We start from the raw sequence: 22898 nt of genomic DNA, 5'->3' as shown, positions 1-22898 counted from the left end.
TAGGGATCGCCAATGTCAAAATAGTTCACGCACACAGGTAATGACGCATTTAACTTCTACTTAACCAGAAATTACTAACTTCAAAATACACTAACTCATACCATGACTACCTTGAAAATGCAACTTGAATATGTAACATGCCTATTTGTATCTCCCTGCAGTGTTTGTTGACTAACCGTGTGTTTCAGACCAGGTTTCACCAAAGCTGAAGGGCCTCTTGCCACTAGATCTGTAAGAAGTTACATACTCTAAAAGGAAACTTACAGAGCCTTCTCCCAAATGTGTTTATTTGCACCAATAAACTACTTTTCAGATTGCAATGGGACTGTTCTCTTAAAAGAAAATGTATAGATCATTGTGCTTAGCCAGGATGCAGAAGAACTGGGCTCAGCCTCATTTTTGGCCTAATGTATTTTATATCAGCCCTCAGCAGGGAGAAGAATAGTAGGATTTTGGTACTGGGTACACCTGGCTGTGCAGGAAGTTCCTCCTTTTTCTTGCTGAAGAGGAAATAAGCACAACAATAATCCACTTTATCTGTTATGACACCTGCCTTGATGGCAACAGAGGAGAAGTGTTGAGTTTTCACCAGAAACTATGCTCCATGAAACATATGAGACTTGAGACTTGCTAAGACTAGTGTACTGGTCTTCCTGGTCCTACAGCAAACAGGACTTCATCCCCAGGCTAAACAGATGAGTTACTTCCATCACACACATCTCTTATTTGTCCAACAAATCTTGAATTATTTTTGCACAGGCAGAGCTGCAAGAGGAGAACCTATGCACATAAAAACTTACCAGAAACTCTTCCAGAAGGTTGAAAGACACTAGCCTATGTTTTCTAACAGTTGAGAAATCCGCGCCCTTCTCTTCCAGGGAAGACAAACCACTTAACTGGAAAATGGAAATACAGCACTTCCTTCTTTACAAAGAAAGCAGCAGCCACCATCGTGTTTTGTGAAGACGTTCATCTTGGGATATACATGTAGGCTGTGACTCAGTAATCAGCCCCAACTAATCAGCCTCCCAGTTAAGGTTAGCCTCCGGATAAGCAACAAGCTCTTAGTCCTAGATTGAATTATTTCATTTTGGCATACACAGGAAAAAAAGCAACCAGAGACCTTAAACTGAGAAAACAGCCCAGAAAATAACAAAAACCCCTACTTTATCAATGCCCAACTAGCCTAATAGCCAGTCTCAGATAGTGGTCAGCAGCTGATGCCTGAAGAAAGGGTGTAAGAACTGAGGAATAAAACAACTGGCATTACACACGGGATGCTATGCCAGCTTTCAGTACCATAACCTGCAAGTTATATCTGTATCACAAGGACGGACAGCAAATTGAACAGGACTTTTACATCATGCAGACAAATTCTGACTGTGTCCCAGATTATTGTGGTTTTGACCCAAACATACTAACAAATCAGTGTAATTCTGGGTGTACTCTTGGATCATAGCCAACAGAAACATGACACGCAGAGCTCCTCCATTTGGGCACTTTCACTTAGACATTTACACTACAAACTGCTGCAAGGTCCGCTGCCCACTGTGAAACATCCATCTTACACTAAATGTGAGCACAGCTCGATGGACGTCCAACACTTAAGAATTAATGATTTTTTGGGGGTGATGTTTGAGGTCTTTGCTTAATAAGTGGCATAGTCTAAACACCAGACCATTGCAGTGAATAAATGCTCTAGTCTGATCTAGGCCTTTCAAGATACCAGTGAAAAACAGGGCATGTTGCATCTCAGTGCATGAGTAGGGATTAAAAAAATCCCACACATTTCTTTTCCAAAGACTGAATTGCTGCTACCTCAGTAGCATTTTAAATGCTAACAAGCCTTAAAGCTCAAACGCTGTGCTTGCATGCTACATAAATCCCTCCTTATACTAAAATAAGGAAACCTTTATGGAGACATGCTGAGTCCTCATCAGATCCTTGCTCTTTTCTGTTCTGTGTGGAAATGAGAACATGTTTCTCCCATACTGAAAGTCATTACGATTTAGAAGAGCGCAGGGTAGACAAATTCCCATGTGGAGCCCACAGAGGACTCCCCTGTGCCATGACCATGTCGGACACTGATGTGTACAGAATAAACTTTACTCTGGTCAATATGAGAAAGGGAAACAAGTGAGACTTGTGGAAAGCACAGTGTTTGCCTGGAGATCAGTAATTCAAAAGTAACATGAAAATGTAAATTCCTGGAGATTAACAGGCAAAAATAACATCAAGAAGAGTAACAGTAGATACAAGCGACAGTGCTGCTATTATCAAAAACGATCTCACGGCCCATGTAACACTTAGGAGACGTCAGACATAAAGCCCATCAAGTGTAAAGCAAACTTTGGGGAAAAGCCTTCAAAGACCCCAGAAGAAAAGTCACCACCAGGCTTAACTGCAGCACAGACACGCTGGAGGAAGCGCCAGTGCCTTCCTCTTGCTGCTGGCCCCTGAACAAAGTGAGCTGCGTGGCATACCCCAAACTGGAGCCGGGTGAGCACTGATCTACCTGGAGCAACCCGAGCCACCATGGGCACCCCACTTGCCCCGCTGTCAGCTGTGGGCAGCAGGTAACTGTTAACAGGTCGCTGTGGCATGCTGTGCTTTCCTCATTACTGCTACAGCTAAAGTAGGCCTTTGTTTAGTACTAGTAAAAGAGTAACGAAAATTATTAAGACGATATTATTAGTTAATAGTTGAATGAAGTGAGGATTTGTCTACTGCCTTGATAACCGGCGCTGATCAGTCAGCTGTCAGAGCGCACTCTGATGAAAGCTGGTGCTCGGCGTGCAGCCAAAGGGCATTACAGGTGCTGAGAGCGGTGAATCGATCCCTGCCTGCCAGCGCCAGGGACACCCCGGCAGTCTGACACTACACTCGAGTCGTTTTTCTGAAAATACCGATGTCAACATCTCCTAGAACAACTCCAGAACAGATTCTAGAGATTAAGATGGTAAAGGATAAAGACAGAGGTGCAGCAACAGCCGGCAAATTGCTCTACGTATATGAAGAGCCTATCGTGAAATGCTAAGTCCCAGAATACTTAAAACATAATAAAAAATAATTGGTAATAACAAATGCTCCCATGTATTATGGCACAGCTGTTCACTGTTGTTTTTGTTTGTTTGTTTGTTTTGTTTTTTTTTAGAGTAAGAATCATATGGTACTTCCGTGGGGCCTATATATAACACACAATTAATAAAGCCGCTCTTGACAAATATGAAACTGGTAAAATAGCACTTGTACTGTCATTATATTTACGACAAAAGACCAAAATAAAAGAAAAAATGTACAGGACAAAAAGGGTACTTTCCAAGACTCACAGGCATTCATGGGGTTCTTTCAAATTTGGTATTATCCCCTGCCCAAAAGTTCTCATGATCTACTGTTGAAAAGAAATAACCAGGCTAGCAATACCTTTCTAAGCAGAAATTAGAAATTAATAGAGAAAATAACTGATGAAAGGCACACTCCTGTATTAAAAGAATACTCAAGGAAAGCTCTGCAAAAGGGAAGAATCTTTGGTGGTTTTGAATACCTGGTGACAGGGAAAAAGGCAGAACGTGAATTATGGTAGAGCGAGAGAATACCTGAAGACTGTAATAACCCTTCTAAACGACATCCTGATTTTTATCCAGCTAACAATAAGGAGAAGATATTAGTCCCAAGCCCAGAAAAGTAATTAGGCACAATCCCAAATCTTCACCAAAGTTTGACACCTAAGTATCCATGTTTAACCACCAGGTCTTAACATAGATTAAACGCTATCTATGGATTTGCTCTGAGTTAAGTATCTATTAATATTATACATATATTTTTAATCCATGACTGTATTAACCAGTCTTGAAACTCCTGAGGCACAGACTCTGTGCATTTATGACAGACGCACTCGTAACGCCATGGTGGTTCGTGATGAACCTCATTCTGAAGCAGCAGCTTCCACATCCAGAGAGCCTCCCTGGAATTTCGGGGACACAATACTCGACCCCTGCCCATTCACAGGCAGCACAAAGACTTTTTTCCCCTAAAAATCACACAACTGAGAAAGAACAAAGAAATGCTTCCTACGCTTCAGCCCACAGAGCAATTTGTTACCGTTATAACCCTCACGCCATCAGACCGCACCCAGGCTCCTCAGCATTTAGCAGAGTAACTTTAACAAAAAACGACTTTCCACCCTTTGCACGGGCAAGCTTTATTTCAACAGAAATCACAGGGCAGGGAATGCTGTCTTCACATTTTTAAGGCCAAGGGCAGAGCCCACTGCCGCCCCCTCAGGGGCCGCCATGCTGGCGGCGGGGCTGTGCGAGGAGGGAGGGGGGGCGGGGCGGCTTCCCGCCCTTCCTTCCCGCCAACAATGGCCGCCGCCCGCGCGCCCAACGGCCCCAGCGCGCGCCCGAGCCCGCCCTTTCCAGAAGCTCGCGCGCTCAGGGCGGGAGAAGGGAGGGGGGGGGGGAGGAGGAGGGGGCGTGGCCCCGCCCCGGCCAGCGCCCCGAGGTGCGCGCGCAGCGCCGCCCGCGCCCTCCCGCCTGCCCCGCGCCCCGCCCTGCTGGGGACGTGCCCGGAGGGGCGGGGCGAGGCGGCGGCCGTCAGCTCGCGGGGCGGCGGCGCCACCTGGCGGGCGGCGGCGGGAGGCGGCGCCCGCGGCTCGGGAGCGCGCCCTGGCGGCGCCGGGGGGAAGCGCGCTGCCGAGCCGTGGGGACGGGGGGGGGGGGGCTGCGTGAGGGGGCCGGGAGCGCGCTGCGCCGTGCTTCGGGGGGACCGCTGCCCTCTCCCCGTCCCTGCCGGCAGCCGCTGGCCGCCCTCCCGCTGAGGAGAAAGGCGAGCCGTGCCTGCAGAGGGCGAGGCTGAGCGCGCAGCCGCGCTCCCGCCCGCCTTTCCCTCAGGGCCGTGAGGGGAACGAGCCCAGGGAGGCTGCGGGGAGCCGCCGGGGTGCCCCGGGCCGTGAGGGGGGCTCCGGGCTCGCCCCGTGCCCAGCAGGCTCCGTCCCGCTGCGTCGTGGCGTGAGGGCTGCCGCCGCCGGGCTCCTTCACAAAATGGCTCCTCAGGGCCGTGCCTCAGTTTCCCCAGCTGGAAACGTCCAAGCAGAGTTACCCGAGGTCTAAAATCATCTAAACACACATTTTCAGGAGCATTTCTGCAGTTACACGAGTTAGACTGCCTCATGAGCATCCAAGCAGAGTTACCTGAGATCCAAAATCATCTCACCACAGATTTTCAGAAGTATTTCTGCAATTACACGTGCTGTATAAGCACCACGCTTAAACACCTAACTGCACAAAATATCTACACACGTGTTTCTGAATTGTACGTGGACAATGTTCTTTTGTAAATGAAAGGAAGCCAGGATAAATAGCGCTGGCACGGGCATGACCGATTCTACTTAACTTCAGAAAAACAATTCTGTCAAACCTGATGTTTGATTAAATTGCCTTGATTTTGGTAGTCTTTTATGAATAGCAGCATCTGAATGGATAATTTCAGACACTTTCACATGTGAAAATTACCCAAATTCTAATAGCTAGGCAACGCTGGCTATCAGAGGTACACTGCTCCAGCTGAAATCATAATTTTGTTTGAACCACTTGATCCTACAGCAATTTCCCTTGGTCCAGCTCATTGCTTTTGCTAGTGGTGAGGCAGAGCTCACCTCTGGTATTTCCATACAAAATGAGACTTCAAGAGGGAGAAAATTTTTCAAACTCCTATATTTCAGCCCAGGACAAGAGATAAACGACTAAAATTGAGTATTTTTGAGTATTGAGGATTTAAAATTTATCTATTTGGTCTGGCGTATTGAAATGAGACTGTGCAGTTTTGGAGAGTCTCTTTTTTGATCTTTCTTGTGATAAGAATAAGTGTTTTTTTTCAAAGACTATTACATTTGGGAGCATGAAAGGGAAGGACATGGGGAGGGAGGGAGGGAGGAAGAGCAGAAATCCTGGATGCTGGAAGTCGAAGTCAGACCATAATCACCGTTCCTTTAATTAAGAAGAGCAAAGTCTGGCAAAGCGTAAGATGAATATTTGGAGGCTCGGCCTCCTACCTTGACATCACGGCACAAAAGGCAATCAGGAGAAGCTGGTCACAAGGAGAATCAAGGCCTTGAAGCCTAAACTATGCTACAGTACAGCTCCTAGTGCCAGGGGATCTTAATTTTAATTGTGGTCCTTTGTCATTTGGTTCAGCACAGATGATAATGAATAAAATTCCAATTTCTAATCTTCCACGATAAATAAATCTCAAACATATTGGAACAGATCTATCAAAATAGCTTTAAATGGCTTTTAAAAATCCGTTATCTTTTTATTTTCTGCAGACTGGTCTAGTTTCATTTACTTTTTGTAATAGCCCTTTCCTTTACATTTTCCAAGAAGTGTTCATTATCGGAATTTATAGTTTTAATTAAAATGCTAAATAAATTTCCTCAGAGTTTCTTCCATTATATTTTATTCACCCTTTATTTAAAATAATTATATTTTAATTATTTTATGTTTTCTCTTTTTTTTTTTTTTTGGCCTGGTGTCTTAAGAGAACAAAGTCATATTATTCAGACTTGGTGCTTGTTCAGCTGCTGTGGAATTTCACCCCCTACTTTTGAATAAAAAAATTGATATGCAGTTCCATATATATATTCCTAGATAGCTTCAAGCCAGTTTGAAAGATAGGGAGAAATATCAGAGAGATCAAACTTCAAAGTTTGATCACAGTTTGGGTCTGGACAGACATGAGAGAGTCGATTGACTGCCCACGACAAGCTAAAGCCGAGGAGATATCAGCCCTGAGTGTTTCTGAGCAGCTGCTGATGAGCGTAACTGACTGGTCGGAGAAAATACACTTGGTTTTATAAATGACATTTTTTTCTTTCATAGAGGGCAATTAATCCCTGATCAAGAAATAGGAAGAAATACTGCATTGTGAGGAGGGTGTTGGCTTGTTGGGTTCTTGTTTGGTGTGCCACTCAGTCCACACGCCATCATTTTCTTTCTTACAAGGAGGAAAGTGTTCTCTCAACATCTGTTGAGAAGGAAAACTCCCATTTTTTCTGCGCAGCTGGTCCTTGCCGAGCCCCAGTGAAGTCAGTGAACTTCATCGCAAGCCCATCTCTAATGTACTTAGTTCCTTTCTGAATGCTGGAGAGGGTGGAGAGTATTAGGTTAAGAGCAGAACCTAAAAGAAAATAAAATAGCTATCTTATGTGGCAATAATTTAGGTCTCTTAAATGCTGTACTGAGTCAGATGGGACCTCCCTCTGCAGGTCTTCAAAGACGCCGATGTCTTTTCCTCTGACTGTGTACGGACTTTATGTGCCTGACATGGCAGATTGCTTCTCCTATGATGTGAAAACTGGATACGTTCCCCACCAACCAGATCCAGATAATATGCCACCTGGGCCCTAACTCCACGTAGAGACAAGTGCAGCATCTCCCCTCCCGCTCCCTCTCGTCTTCCTCCCACATCCCAGTTTCTCTGGGAAGGAAAGGAAGCTATGAGAGCAACAAGCCTACCAGGGCCGTGGATGGTCAGGGACCACGGAGAGTGAAATATCTAAATTTTAGATGAAAATTAAATGCTGAATTTTTAAACAGCAGATTACACTCCTCTGTCACTAAATTAGATAAAACCAGCAAAAACTTTCAATCTGCACAGACATTGCCTTACAGATAAACTTCTTTTGGCCATGGTTCATGGTATCAGTGATGCTTCTTGCAAGTAACCTCTCTCTGTTTCTTTTTTTTTTTTCCCTGCCCTTTATTAAACTGAGAGATAAATTCCTGCTACCTGCCTATGTGAAAATCCACAATATCAGGTGTACAACTATAACTCTCTGCTGTAGTTTTATGCTCTTTCTTTTTCCCTTAAATGACAAGAATGCCTATTGCCATATGCAAAAACGAAGAAGCTGAAGGAATTAGGTGGAGTTTAAATGCTGAAGTTAAGATCATCACCTAATGCACAAGAACAGTCAGATGTCTCTGCACGCCTATGTTCCTGAATCCCTTACTAATTTATGCAGTATGTGTTTTGCCTTACATTTTAATTGTTAATGCTAGCTATCTGCTTAAAGCTTTCAAAATTCCAACTACACATCTTCTTTCAGATCTCAGAAACACAGATGTAAATTCCGTTTAAGTGTTCAAAATAACTTTCAGAAACATAACTATTCATATTTGTGAACAGGCTTGCTAGAATAAAGTGAAAGGCAACAGGGACATATGCGGCAATGTTGTAATGTTACTGCAAAATGCTGACTTGCATATTGTGCTCCCCTTGGACATGCTGTTTTGTGGAGACTCATTGCTTTTTAATCATAAACTAAGAAACAGAATAGTGATTATAGATTTTAGCATGTCCTTTTTAGCTGGGGAAAAAGATAACGCAGGTAAAATCCATAAAACATACTCTCCTAAAAAATCAGTTAGATCTCAATTCCGAAGAAAAGCTGCTTTGATAAGAGTAGCCTCAGGCATCATTGTTGGAGGAAAAAAATCTGTATCCCCAGAGCATGCAAGCATATTGCTGACACCATATAAATGCTTTTATATAACAGAAAGGTTGGAGAATGTGGCCTAGAGCTCAAAAAATCTGTCACAGGCCTTTCAGGCTTCTTTTAAAGAGCATGAGGGTCACTAAACAGCAACTGCTTTCATCACCAGAACATTACGGTTCAGGCACGTTCCCCGTGCTTTGCTTCAGATGTCTTCTGCTGGTGTGAGAGGGGGAGTGAGAGAGAGGAGGGAGCAGAGGCAGCTGCTTTTGTAAACCTACAGGAGTTTTGCAAAATCTTTGAGGCACAAATGCACTGAGGATGTTCTGGGACAGGTGAAGCTGTACGCATGAACCTGTGCCAGGGTTTTCATTATCAGGCAGGGGTTTAGCCTGCCCATCGCTGACTTCCAGTCCTAATATACATTATGTTTTAAGTAACTTCTGTGTTATTTGCACTCGCCTGGCTCTTTGTGAAGTGCCAGAACTGAAACCATTCAGAAATTCTGTCTGTGTTATTTGATAAGCTGTTTTTATAGTTGGAAAAGTATGTAAAAGAAGAGGACAATACTATGGTTTGAAATTACAAAGAGAATTAGTAAGAAAGAGGAAAAAAAGCCTGCCATGGAGTGATTATCATCAGCAGTATTTGTATTCACATATACTTCAGCTTCATGTGATATGAAAGATTTTAGCACAAGAAAAAAACAACCATCAACCACAATAATCCAAATAAAAGGTCTGCTGACATAACTCTGGCAAGTAGCTGAAAACAAACAAGTCCCAGCCTTATGCAAGGTGGCTTGAATTTCAGCTAGTTCCTCCACTTACGTACTTCAAACAGAGTTCGGGCATTTTGAAATGCGACAGACTTCCCAATAGCAATAACAAGCGAAATCTTATCAAAAAGCAGTGTAGAACTGAGAGGTTTGGGGGTTTAAAGAGGCGTATCTAGATACCTCCTTGCTGAGAAGACTTTATGTCCTGTGTAAGCACTCATGCTGTACCCAGAAGCTCCAGGACAGAAGTTGGAAGGATCACAGTCTGAATTTGAAGATGCATCTTAGTGTAGGACTTGAGGAGGTTCAAAAAGGGTCAGGCTCTCCTACTACTCATCTCCTGCTACTAATCCTGCTCACCTCAGTATAGTCCTGGTGTGATATTTGCCACCTTATGAAAAAAAAAAAAAAATCCACACGAAAACAGCACAAGGGGAATTGGGCACACATACATGCAGAAACTGATCAGTAAGTAGTTCAGCTCTGCTGCAATAAGGCTGGGTAGAAAAAGGTAGAAACCAGTCGTGCTGCAGCACACCCAGTATGTGTTTAAATGTAAAATTTAAAATGCCGAAATGATAGCAGTTCCTTTAGGAATGTGTTTATTTATTTATTTATTTTCTTACAAAGAATTTTTTGATTGATATTTGTCAATTCATCAAAGTTGAACTACTTGTCAAAGACAGTTTAATTTCTATAATATTCCTCTGGGGAAAATACCTTTACCTGCCAGTGAAGCTGCACGAGCTCCTTTGTAGCCCACCTAGCAAGCTGCTGGAGGCTCCTGACACCTCACTCACTCCCAGGCTGAGGAGTCATTCGCTGTCATGAAGAATTGTGAGTCTTTGGGGAGATTTTTCTGAACTAGAGTAAACCCAATTTTAGAAATAACTACCCTTGCAAAACTAAATGTTTTTACTTGCCCTGCTAAACCTAGAAGATTCTTTTGGATCTATATTACCATTTTTTTTTCTTTGATTCATAAACTAAATTTTCCTTATTTATTTTTTCCTGTTTTCAACCTCATACTTGCTGCTATCAGAGAGTGATTTTAATTTGCATTGGAATTAAATTCTGAATGGCCTGAACAGCTTATGTGGCCACTCCTTAGCATTTGCAAGCAGTTGAAGACAATTTCCAAATAAGAAAAGCAGTACTCGAAGGGGAACACCTGAAGGTCTAGTTTATTTTATTTTTTTTGGTCTTAGACATCTGCATTCCATTTAATGCAACTCAAACTCATCTTCTTAAGTACTGTACACAGAAATGGAAACACTTCATTGAAGAGAAGCTGAGCTGGAAACTGTAAAAATATATACTTTCCAACTCATAGCAATTCCTACTATCATAGAGTTTGATATTATTGTTTGTTTGTATTCATAGTAAATGATTTTAAAAAGTCATCTGAGAACCCTGAAGCGTCAATTTTAGTGCTTGCTTTCTGCCATTCACACACAAAATGCAAGCTTTACCATGTCTGAAAAGTTGGGTTTTAAAAGCATTTTCTATGCCTGTTTAATGCACATCTGACTACTTCAGAAAGACCTGAGCCCATGCCTGCTTGCTTAGCATGGGGGTTTCCCACTGAGACTTTTTGAATCTGTTTCTCTCTTTTTAAATCTGTTTCTTTTAATGCTATTTTTCTCTTTTCCTCGGTGGGACTGTGTGTTCCCCAAGATAGGACTAACACTGCTGAGTCCCTTGCAGGGCTCAGACAAATCTGGATAGCCCTCCATTTTGTGTCAAAGTACAAATACTGTGGTATTTGTACAGTACAAATACTGTAGAAATCACATGCTTAGAGGCTGATTGCTTAAGAGCTACATCATAGTATTTCAAAAAAAACAAAACACAGGGTTCTGCAGAATGTTTTTGTCTTCCAGGGGTGATCTTTTTTAATCATCTTGCATCTCCCAAACATGATTTCTTTCCCCCCCCACCTATCTGTTGCTACAGTTATTTGTAGTATGTTACTGAAGTGTGATCACACAGCAGATAAAAGTACGGCTTGAGGTGAACTCCCGGAGTGTAGGTGCTTAGTCTAGGTCAGTACAGGCACCGATCCTGGTCAGGCACGTTGTTCATTAAGACATATTCATCTTACTGCTGACTGCCAACTTCATCCTACTATCGGGGCTAGTCTGTGTATTCTTTCTTCTAGTTGTTGGCTTTGCATATTTGTTCTTGGTTTTTATGTGTGATGTATGTGTTACGGAATGAAATACAAGTTGCAGTTTTATATTCCATTGCTACTTGGCAGGTTTAGCAGTTTTTCTGACATTTTATTTCATGTAAATCAGTCCCTAGACTAACTGCAAAGGCTTTTGCAAAATCCTTGTTACATAGCTACTGAAATTTCACCATTACACTGTTTCAATAGGAACTATAAATAATAACTGCAAAAAACTTACGATAGATTATATAGCCCATCGCCGAATACATCATCATAAAGATTAGACTAAGGCAAGAAAGCTTTTCTCTGAATACACAGCATAAACAAGCTGTTAAATCTTTTGCACTGAAAGATAATACCATAGAATCATCTAAGTTGGAAGAGACCTTCAAGGTCACCAAATCAAGATCATCAACCTGACCTAGCGAGTCCTATCACTAAACTGTGTCTCTTAGTGCCACGTCTGCACATGACTTATTCCAGACCTAATTTTTGAAACATTGGATTAAAAATCTAAATGCCAAAGAATTTCTTAGAATCTGCAGAAGGCATGGATGAAGAGAGTTCTGTAATACAAAAATCTGGTGAGATTCTAGTGAAGATAATATCTGGAAGAAAAATTATTCAAATGCAGGAATTCGCCTAAATGTCCTCTCCTTTTTATTTCTGGAGAATTCCAAATTAATTCGGAGGAGGTTTCCCTCAGCTGGGTTGCAAAAGGCTTTGTTCTGAAATAATTCAAAACTAGGCAGGCCTTTTAGTTTGGACAATGCATGAGGCATTGATTGCCCAAGATACTTGGATAGGTAAGAGCAGTCTATTTCCGTTTTTATTATAAATTGTTTAAGTTAAATTGAAATATTCAATAGCTGGAGTGATTGTTAAGGAGTATCTTGAAGGTGAGCACACGCTCCCCTATGGAAATTAACTATTTTCCTGAAATTTCTTTGAAGTCCACAACATTTTAAAATGTCTTTAAGTTTCTCTGAATCTGTGTCCAAGTGTGGACCTCAGTGTTTGCACAGGTAGCTGGTTGTGTGATAGCTGATTCTGTGTCATTACAAAAATGGTAGGTCCCTAGGTAGAGTCTGTGGTTCCATAGCAGCACCAAGGACATACATCCATTGCAACACCAAGCTAACGTTATTGAACTGGAATTTCACACAGAGAAGGTGTATCAGTAGAATATTGCCAATATTATTAATCAAGCGTATGTTATCTAGGAAAAAAAATTCAAAAGCAGCTAGATACCTTTGGAAGTGCCACAAACTTTAGTGGGGCTTTGTGTGTGTGAGGAAACTTGTAATTCACTTTTCTTCTTCCAGCTCAAGAACTTTCCTGTATTAGGAAAAATGCTTTTCAAGGTTGTTAATTTGGTAATACTGTTACTTTGGTTTGTCATAGTGTGATTCTATTCTAGACTGGGAAAACATACAAAATCCTCACCTATCAGCCAAAAAAGCGTAAAGAGGCAACCTGACCCACCCCCTCACATTTTGCACAAGTTTCCCATTTCACAAGTTGTTCTGCCTGCTGCCCGTCCCTCAGTTTATCCAGAATCTCCATCTGCACTTTGGAGGAACATCTTCCTTTCAATGGTACGTAGATGAACAGATTCCTACATGTTGCTTTTGGTTCTCCCCACCCAAGAGCCAGTCTGTAATTCTCGGGGTGCCTGTCCCCACGCTCTGGCAGAGGAATTCACCAGAGCCTTGACTTAGGGTTTATTTTCTGTTGACTTCTGTAGAGGTAGATGAGACACTCGACTGGTCTCACGTCGCACAGATCCCACATATTTTCAGATATTTGTAAAGGATAATCCTGGTACACCTCTTTTACTCTCTTGCTGTGGGACTGTGCTGGGGCTGTGCAACAAAATTCATTGGCAGCACAGCCTCTGCCCCATAGGATAGCTGCAACCAGGACAGGCAACATAAAACCTTTGTCAGACACCGGTGGCAAGACAGCTGCACTGTGGAAACTGCCAGCCTAAAGACTTTCCATAATATTTTGAAAGCTACTTAAGGGCCCAAGTTTTACACATTAACTTGAACAGCCTGAGGGTTTCCCACTGTGCAGTGTATCTCAATAATGTCACCTTCTGTAATTTCCTATTACTTACTTCAGCACCGAGCTGAAAGGTACTTGGTAAATTTTCTGAAGGAGTTTGAAAATCCAGGTGAGGTTTTTTTTTTTTTTGACTACATTATCTGATTTTCTGTATTTTTTTCTCCAGGCATTTTATTTTTTTTCTGAGAATCTCACTCTGTAGGTAATGTGTAACATATACTACAAATTTTTGGAAAGTGATGCTACTGTACAGCACAAATGACAAAAAACACCTGAAGGGTCAACTGCAAAAATGTTCTTTGAATCTTTTGAGTCCTATTCCATTCATCAAATGGAGGTTTGCTTGTCAGCTTTGCTTTTGAAAAAGGATGAATCGTATCCCCTCATGTCACAGCTTTTCTTCAGGAGGCTTTTGGCAGAGCCCAAGTTAGGATTGCTGAAAATACTTTATAGGCTATTTTATACAAAACCAGTGTGTATTATGTTTTCTCCAATCTCAGCCCAGCAGCCAGAGATGCCTGCTGAAGACAGTCTTGTGATTTCAAAGACAGGTTATCTGCTGCTGTAAACAACATGCCCCTTTTCTCAGGGCCTATGCATTTTAATTTTGAATTCTCTAGTAATGACCAATGAATCGTGCATGTTTATTAAAACATGTAAGCAGCATGTGAGTCTATGGAGGAGAGAGGACAGTCATTTTGATACTATCTACATGTTTTCCTACACGATTCCAATACACTAATTCTCTTTGAATTTGATATGATATTTCAGCATGTCCTTGATTTAATGTTTGTGACTAGTTATTTTCCAAAGTTCCTGTAATTTTGTAATAGAAACAGCTGTACAGCTAATTTCCACATTAGTGAGATGTGAGGTTACATTTACAGCTCTCTCTGATCATAGCAAAAAGTAGGACAAAAGAAATGTCCTATCCTAATTGTCACATTATTAAGAAAAGGGGGATTAGAGAAAAATGGACTCTGTAAAAATGCTATGTTCATCATTAGTACCTCAAATTCCTGAAATTAATAAAGGCTCTTTCTTTTACATTAGTAATTAGAATCTGTTTCTAAGCCAGCATTTGTCTGACATTATTGTTAAGAGCTGATTGTATTTATTTATTAACTCATAATAATCCATCATTGCTAAAGTAATCGGCAGTTCCCCAACTTCCTTCCCAGGCAGGCAGAAAACAAGAATAAATGGTAGAAACTTTGCAAAGTTCAACTAACGGCATTTCCACCTATCAGCTCCAGAGAACGTGTAACTGAAACACAGAAAGCCCAGGTCTGACAGACACACCAAGGAAACGTGAATGTACAAAGCGACATCAGTCCTGTCTTACACAAGTCATTTCCCATTTTCCTCCCCTTAAGTTACTGCTCTGTTTTCCTGGCAATTGTTATTTCAGCACCTGGCTCTCCTACCTGGGTAGGCATCCCATGTCTGCAGAAGATGAGCAAAAGGGAGATAATAACAACTGTATTAAGTCTCGTGAAGAAGCCACCCCAAGCTTGCAGCCGTTCTCCTCCTCTAGTTTTGGAGTTTCAGTTTGATAGGGTAAAGAGAAGAACAAACTTCTGAAGTATGGGAGGAATGGCAGAAGGAATTTGTGCTCCACTCTAGTATGTTCTTTGCTAGTTTTTGCTCTTGTACAACTGAACCAGAGAAGACGAGACTATTGCAGGGCAATTTTCAGATAGCTTAAATTCCACCTAAGCTCCAGAGCCTCATTAATGAAAACAGGAAAGTACCTCTCGGAAAAGTGCTTCGGAGTGGCCAAGCCAGGCACTGAGCAGAGATGCACGAAGCACAAGGACTGAGCAGACTTTAAGCCGTTCAAATGTAAGCATAAGAAGCTTCCTTTGGCAGGTGCAATTACTGATCACAATTGTAGGCCTCGCTACTGCTCTGATTTGATCACTTAAATTGAATTATCTCATTCTGATTTGAATGAAGCAAATTCATCATCCCAAACTTCAAATTTTCTGATTCCTTTTTCATTGGATATGATTATTCAATTAAAGTATTTACAAACCACACAGAAGAATACATGTCTTTTAAGGAATTACAATTAACTTCAAAGACTTCATCTTTGAATAAATATTTGAATATTTATCTCCTCCTACATGTCCTTATTTATTTGTCTTCTTGTTTACCTGCTTTGGTGAATTTCTGTGAAAAACAGAATGAAAACACGGGCCAGAATCAGACAAAATGTAGGACAGGTACCGTGGAAACTTCCCCATTACATCTCAGCAAATTATTCCACCCTGAATCTGAACACTTGTGGTCTAAGCTTATACAGTGATTGTCAAACTTGTCACTCAGTAATGATTGTATAATGAGGGTAAAATTTACCTAATTGTAATACAAGGACGGAAGAAGCAAATTAATGAAAATAAGTGAATCATCAAGGAAAGAGAAAGTGGAAAGCCAAATCATCCATCTTCCTGCCAGTAAAGGACTGTTTTCTGTAACCACTGCCAGAATTCAGCTGGCTTAGCTTTAAACGTCAAAAGCGACAGAGCTTTCACAAGTCTCCTTCAGAAGATCACAGTTTCATTTAAAACAGGCAAAGATTTACTCATGGAGGAAGGCGATGGCACAGCTGCCCCTTCAGTGCTACTCAATATTGTACACAGGGACTACTGATACTGTACAGGCCCGTCCCGGGACTGTGCAGCCTCCTGCAAACATCTGTGAGTGTACGGTCTGAAAGCCAAACCCCGACGATTATATGCATTCTGAATACTGCCTTAATTACCTAAATTATCTCTTTGGGTCATCTTGTCTCCCATGTGCCTAGGGAGTGGTATCTTGCTCTTTGTTTAAACCCGCTGCGTGAGGGAACACTCAATGCAGGTATCAGACCATCAGCGCCTGGCTTTAAAACAACAGTCGTGTTGGCTTTAGATCTTCCTCAGTGCATGGGAAGATGCATGATGCAAAGCTGTTCCTTCCCAGCACGTGGGCATCCTGGCGTGCCCCTTTCTCTCTGAGAGGAAGCTCTGACAACTCACTTAGGTGCCCTAAAAAATGTCAGGAGAGACAGAAAGCTGTGTTTTGGCTGTTAAAACAGCTAAGATGGGCTCCCCCAAGAGATGCTTTGAAGCTGTCCCAGAGAGGGTTTCCAGCTTGTTACCATGTATAAGACGATGCTCGCATCTCTGCAGCAGCCCCCCAACATCAGCAGGATTTCTATACACTCCCTGAGGAGAGGGAGGATCCATGATAATTCACTTTGTCAAGGGTATGATCACATAATCCTTTTTTTTTCCTAATATCTATCAAATATCTTTTTTTTTTTTTCTTGAGTGTAATGCTACTCCTGGAAATAATGTGCATTGTTCTGAGGTGATATAAGAATAGGGTAAGAGCACTGATGTAAAGTTGCACGGTAGTTCCTGCTTAAATGTGGTTATCAGCTGGGCCCTGCTCAGTACAGTCTGAAGAAATGGAAATCTAGAGAAATATTATGTTTCAGAAGCTATTCCACAAGATTTATTGCCACTGCGTGCTGAGTTGGTTACATGGACAAAGAGTGCATGTCGTTTACTCTAAAGGCTTGAAGGAAAACAAGCAAGGAAGAATGGCTCAAGATGCCTCTTCAGGGTTTCTGAGAGAACATCTGCACAGAACAAAACCTGATGATAATAAATAATATCAGAAGGATATGAACAATGTAAAAAAGTTACCATCCGAGACAGAGAGGAAGTCAGAATCTCTACAGTGCTGTCCTAGCAACGATCTGACCTAGATCACCATTCAAAAAATGAGAAATAACATGAACAATATTTCAGACATGTATATAGACATGCTTGTAAATCTTCAAAGTTTTGCTCCCTCAGTGGAAATAAATGTTACTTTTCTTTTAAGAAGTCTACTTGGGCATTAAATATACTACTGATTACAGGCTCCTGAAAAGGAAAAACACCTGCCAATTTTTTTTTACAAGGAAAGCATAGGAAAATATATATGGGACTGGTTTAAGGGTGGAGACTCAGGGACCACAGTGCATTCATAAATCGAACAGAAGTGTCATTTATCTGGTGTGACACAGAACAGGCAGATTCTGTATGCCTTTGGACAAAGAGACAGAGCATTTTTCATGGGCACCATTATATGAATTGCTTTCAGCAGCGTTTCTTCCGCTTGTAGCAGCATTGGCAGCATACACAAGTTGTATTTTTTCCGTCTTCACTGTACTTGTTTACTGTTCAGCACACTCAGAGAGTTCCACGATTACTATTCAGATGCCTGTAACAACTGTTTTAAGAGGAGATTCGGACACCAGCTTTGCTCTCTGCTGCTGCCCACAAGGGGCTGTGCTCCCCAGCGTGGGGCAGGTGCCAGCCTTTCCTACTGTCTCCACCAAAAATAGGGGTTTTGCTGCAGTGCATCCCTCTGCAGTCAGGAACAAGTTCGTGTACTGAGGAATGACCCTGTGGGGTCATTCTTAATTGCTATTTCACTGTGAACTCTGTTAGCAAGGATTCAGCCAGGTATTGGCCACGGCGTTACCTTTGATAGCCTGGATCTGTGTGGTCGAGAGGATTTGGTTTTTATGCTACTTTTAAGTCTGAGGCTTAGCAGTAATGGTTGCTTTTGACAACGTTTTTACCCCATGCTGTCTTTATTTCGTTTCCTTTCCAGCAGAAAGACATTTCTTCCACAGCCCCATTTCTACATAACACAAATAAATAATGTGACAATGACATACATTTGCTTAGCATAGGCTTGAAACAGAGTCACGGGGGGAGCTTTTGGTCTGAGTACTAATGCATGACTGCTGCTAAAATTTTAGAGACAAGATAATCCCTTTTTAATTCTTGGAGGCTTTTCTGGGATGATACATACTTATTTACATGGAAAAAAAAATGAAAACCAGGACTGCATCATTGCATCTGTACAGTTTTTGAAATGTTTTGACACATTCTCAGAGATTTACTAGGTAATTTCACATGCTTGTCTGGCAATTTATAATCCATTATTTTGCACTACAGGCTGCATCCTTGAGTTTATTTTATGGCATAGATATAAAGTAAACTAAATGACAGCAGCACCCAGCCTTTCCCTTTTATCTACAGGATTGACCTTCAGCAAACAGAATCCAAGGGATGTTGTGCGTGCATTTTGTTATATATTTATATTAACGGGAACCTCTGGAATACCATGTCTGAGTAAATGAGGAAGCAAGCCTTGGCTTAGGGCAGCGGAACAATGCAATCATTTAATAAAATGTGTGCCACAAGAATCTTTCAGGGTCAGTGTTGCATCAAAAGGTGCACTGCTTTGGAACCATCTCTGGACCTTGGTTTTCTAATGTTAGCTGCTGAGAAATGTTTTTGTGAAAATCTGTAATATTTCTCTGTGAGCTGATGTGTTTCCTACTTACACTGGGATCAGTGTCAAATGCAGCCACAAATTTACCACTCAGTTAAGGTCAGAATTAGTCACCCAAAACTAGAAATGGATCAGTATTAAAGGAGAGAAGTAACTAAGAATTATATACTATAATTCTGATGTTAACTTGGACATTTGAGTCCTGACCCTACTTTCTTTCTTTGATTTAATCAGAAACCAGTGAAGCAACTCTGTGTTGTAAGTTCTAGAAGTAAAAGAAAGAAAATAGAGAAATAATGAAAAATAGAAGACTCTTGGTAAAAGATGAAAGCTCCACCCTGGATTTCAAGGCAAAACTGTTTTTATATTGAAAATAACTTAAAAATGAAGGAGTAATGGAAAAGAGAGGAAGGAAAGGTATGACTGACCTGCAGTTCCAGATTTGCTGCCATTTCAGGAACGCTGGAATTTTAAGAGTTTGTTTTCTCCACTGTTTGGAATCACTTCATATTTCTGTACTAGAGCTGAACTACTCCAACGATAAACATGTTTAGCTCCAGGCATTTGGTTTGTCACCAGCTGGGAGCAGGAGGAAAGCCTTGCGTATTCTATTGGGAAGCTTCTGTTCCTCCAGTTCAAAAAAACCACAGCTAATTTACTCAACCCCTTTTTTTTTGGGAAAAGTTATAGATGGATGATTCTTCTTACAGAATGTATTTCATTTCATCCTAAATATTCTTGTCTTTTCACTTTGGACATTGGTCTGTAGAGCATCAGGATATGCAACATTACAGATAAAAACTTTTTTTATTTTATTATAGACCAGATGGTCACCTGTACTCCGTATTATTTTATTGAAATAAGAATACACAAATCACTGTTACTTGGTAGTGCTGTAGGTTAGGAGGAGCAGTGCTGTGGTGCCTCTACTCTAAAAAAGGCCATTATTCAGCATAAAGAAATAACGATACTCTTCTAGGAAACCAGAGCTGTATCCCTTTGGGACAGTCAATAGACTCAGGGAATAGCCAGGAATATCTGCCGCATGTGGCATGATATATGATCTTCTAGGAGCAAGGGAAACTGAGCCAATGTTCCCATTTAAAAAGAAAACAGCAATCCTTGTTTGAGGTTCAATCCAATGGAAATGTGGCCAATCTGAAGAAATAGATTTGTTTAATGTAAAAGCCTAGCGTTATATTTTTAACATTTTGTATGTTTTACTGTAGGTTTATATTCTTAATTATGTAATTAACATTCATTATCTCTGTATAAAAAATTGTGTAAGTTCTCCTGTAACCAAGCTTAAATGACACCACTTATTTTAAACACACTTGGAACAAAAGAGTAGCTTCTATTACCTCCAGCTCCATGTGTTTTTCTTCCTTGTCATGGTCCTTCAATTCCTTTTTGGAACGATCATCACAGTCTTCTGCATGACAGATGTGTTGATCCTTAGTAAGTTCATGTTTAGCTTGCTTTCTTGGGAAAACATTCCTTCTGTGAAGACCATTGAAAAAAGCCTCATACAGCGGCAGCTCTGTAAACAGATCGTCATCGTCTTTGCCATCTGCTTTTTCCTCTTCAGATGAAAAATCTCCTGCATCTCCTGCCTCACAAATATGGAGTTCGGTATTAACTTCAAGTGGTAAAAATTCAAAATCAGAAAATGTGATTGCACTTGGTTTGTGTTTTATGACTCTGATCTCGTGACTTCTTTCTGTTTTTCTGTCTGAATTTCTTCCTGTAAGGAGTGGCCATTCTCTGTGCAAGGGAAGGTTTAATGGGTCCTCCTTTGGCTTGTGCCTTGCAGAACACAGTAATTCCTTACGAAGCTGCTCTGCTTCACACTGATTGCTGGCACTAACACCCCCTGCAGCCCTGCTAGGTCGCAAGGATGTCTCGCTGTGGTCTAATAAGGAAGCCACAGACAGCAAACTCAACTCAGGTTCCAGTAAAACATCCTGAAATTCAGATGGACTTTCCTGTTCTTCTGTCTTTCTTTGGAATGCTTCATACTTTGCTCCCTTTGGAGTCCCCAGGCACTTGGCGGTAAGATGTGGCGAGCCTTGTCCTTCTGCATAGATGTTGGTTTCCATTCCAACGAGCTTCACCCATCAGAGATCAAAATGACTTCATTCTTGGTTTTCTTAAGATACATCACTTCACATACATAGCCAGGAAATATCTCCTTATTTTTCCAAAACCATGATCACACAATCATTATTAATGCCTGGATTCTTATACCAATCCTCTGAATCCTCTCTGTTCCTGAAAAATAAAAAAAAATAAAAAAAAAATTATTGATGGTAATAGGCTTGCATTGGAGTGCATCAGTAGAAGTAATCCTGAAATATGACATTCCTGTATCAAATTTACTTAGAGTTCTCTTCAAAAATATTTGATATATGCAGACTAAATGAACTTAAAGCATCAGAACCCTGACTTCTTTACCTTAAAGACCAGGAAAGAACTGGCAAATGCAGAAATGGTTTTTAAAATACTGACTTTACATTGATTATTGACACAATGGATCAGAATCATTCAATCTGATGTTAGATAGATGCTTGTTTCCAAAATGTGCCTCTTATTCACTGTATTTTTATTGTCTGTTCAATTATTGAGAACTTTTACAGTGTTTTGGCAAAGCTACTGAAATGTCATGAGGAAGAGCGAGGAGTCAAAGGAGTTGACAGAAAAGGAAGGACATTTCCATACAGGTAGAGTTTTCTGTCACACTGAATTGCCAATGCAGTGCAGCACCTGTCCATTTCCAATACATTTGCAAAGCAAAAAGAGAAGGCTAGAAATACAGAAAGCTTCAGTTCTACATCAGAGTTGCCCGTGTCTGGTTTAAATCAGCCTTAACTTCTGTGCTCGCATTTAGTCTGTGGACCTCCAACGCACGGGAAGACAGGAGCCGCGAGGAACTGATCTTGCATCACTGAGTAGCTTACATTCACCCTTAGATGTAAGTTACTTTTTGTGACAGGTTGAATATTGATAGTATTTATTTTAATGATTGTTTCAGTACTCCATCTGTGAGACAGCAAAGCAGAACAGAAGCTTTTCAAAATAAGAAGCGAAGCTTATGCCTTTGATGTACGTGGCAGGCCTGTCACTGATGGGGGAGGCTTGTCAGAAGGCAGTGCTGTGATTGTCAAAGTGGGAAGCAAGCAGAGTAAGATGCTGGCATGTGATGTGCCTGTCACTGCTTGTGCCATAAGCTAAGCAGTGCCTACCAGCGAGGTGTATTTTATTGCTGGTGAGTATATATTTTAGTTTTATAGACATACCTTGGGTAACAGAAAGAGTATTGTACATAGGTAGAAAATTTAGATTCATGATATTACCATTATTCATTTGAATTTCAGCTGCAGAGGGGGTGAGCATGCAGGTATGCACAATTTAGGTAGCCTTCCTCTCAGCTGTAGTTAGCTATGTAAAAGTCTGACATTATTGTAAGCTGTCTGGCCTCCTGCTGGAGTCAGTGGAGGGAGAAAAATGCTTCCTGAAGGTAAATGCTCTCACTTATCTTGGATACCTATTTTGGCATGAGATGAGTCACCCTCCTAGCATGACTGCCTTATCCAAAACTATGAAGGTGGGCTAGACAAAATGTTTATACCAGTCACACAATTTTGGACGGACAAAGGCAAGAAGAATCTCATCCCATGTCTTTTTTTACACAATAGCAGATTGCAGTGTCTACACACAAGTAACAAACCTGCATCTGAAGCCCTCATTTTCTCAGAAGCTTCCAGCAGGATTAGAAATCCTCAGGTCTCCAGGGCTCCCACCCAAACTCTCTCTTCTGTCCTCACCCTTCTCTAATGCCATTCTTTCTCTTCTGGCAGAATTTGCCCATCCTTGGCCTGTTCCCTGGACCCTCCTTAGTTTTGGTAACGCTGCTCTGCAGGCTGTACTGTGATAACACCTGCAGGAATACACCTCTGTGTTTGTAGGAACATCTTTGCTGTAACAAAACAAAAATACAGCTTAAAATGGTCCAGAAGAAGCTACAAAAATTCTACACT

At 41.4% G+C, this 22898-nt stretch overlaps 1 protein-coding gene across 8 annotated transcripts in view; it reads right to left on the bottom strand.

Moving 5' to 3' along the window:
• STARD13 (StAR related lipid transfer domain containing 13) overlaps positions 1 to 22898 on the bottom strand; it is a 298210-nt gene that overhangs the window by 231199 nt on the left and 44113 nt on the right. For 6 of the 8 annotated variants that reach the window (XM_083848250.1, XM_083848248.1, XM_083848243.1 and 3 more), the window contains exon 2: positions 20223 to 21132. In XM_083848250.1, coding sequence (XP_083704376.1) covers positions 20223 to 20960 — 738 coding nt within the window. In that variant the 5' untranslated portion in view covers positions 20961 to 21132. Of the gene's footprint in view, positions 1 to 4101; positions 4317 to 20222; positions 21133 to 22588; positions 22809 to 22898 lie in introns of those variants that run through there. The other 2 variants (XM_083848249.1, XM_083848255.1) reach the window with 2 other exon arrangements.

Source organism: Anser anser (assembly GCF_964211835.1).
Source record: "Anser anser genome assembly, chromosome: 1".
NCBI classification, from domain to species: Eukaryota; Metazoa; Chordata; class Aves; order Anseriformes; family Anatidae; genus Anser; species Anser anser.
Note: the sequence above shows the minus strand (reverse complement) of the source record. Positions and strands in the feature narration are given on the sequence as shown.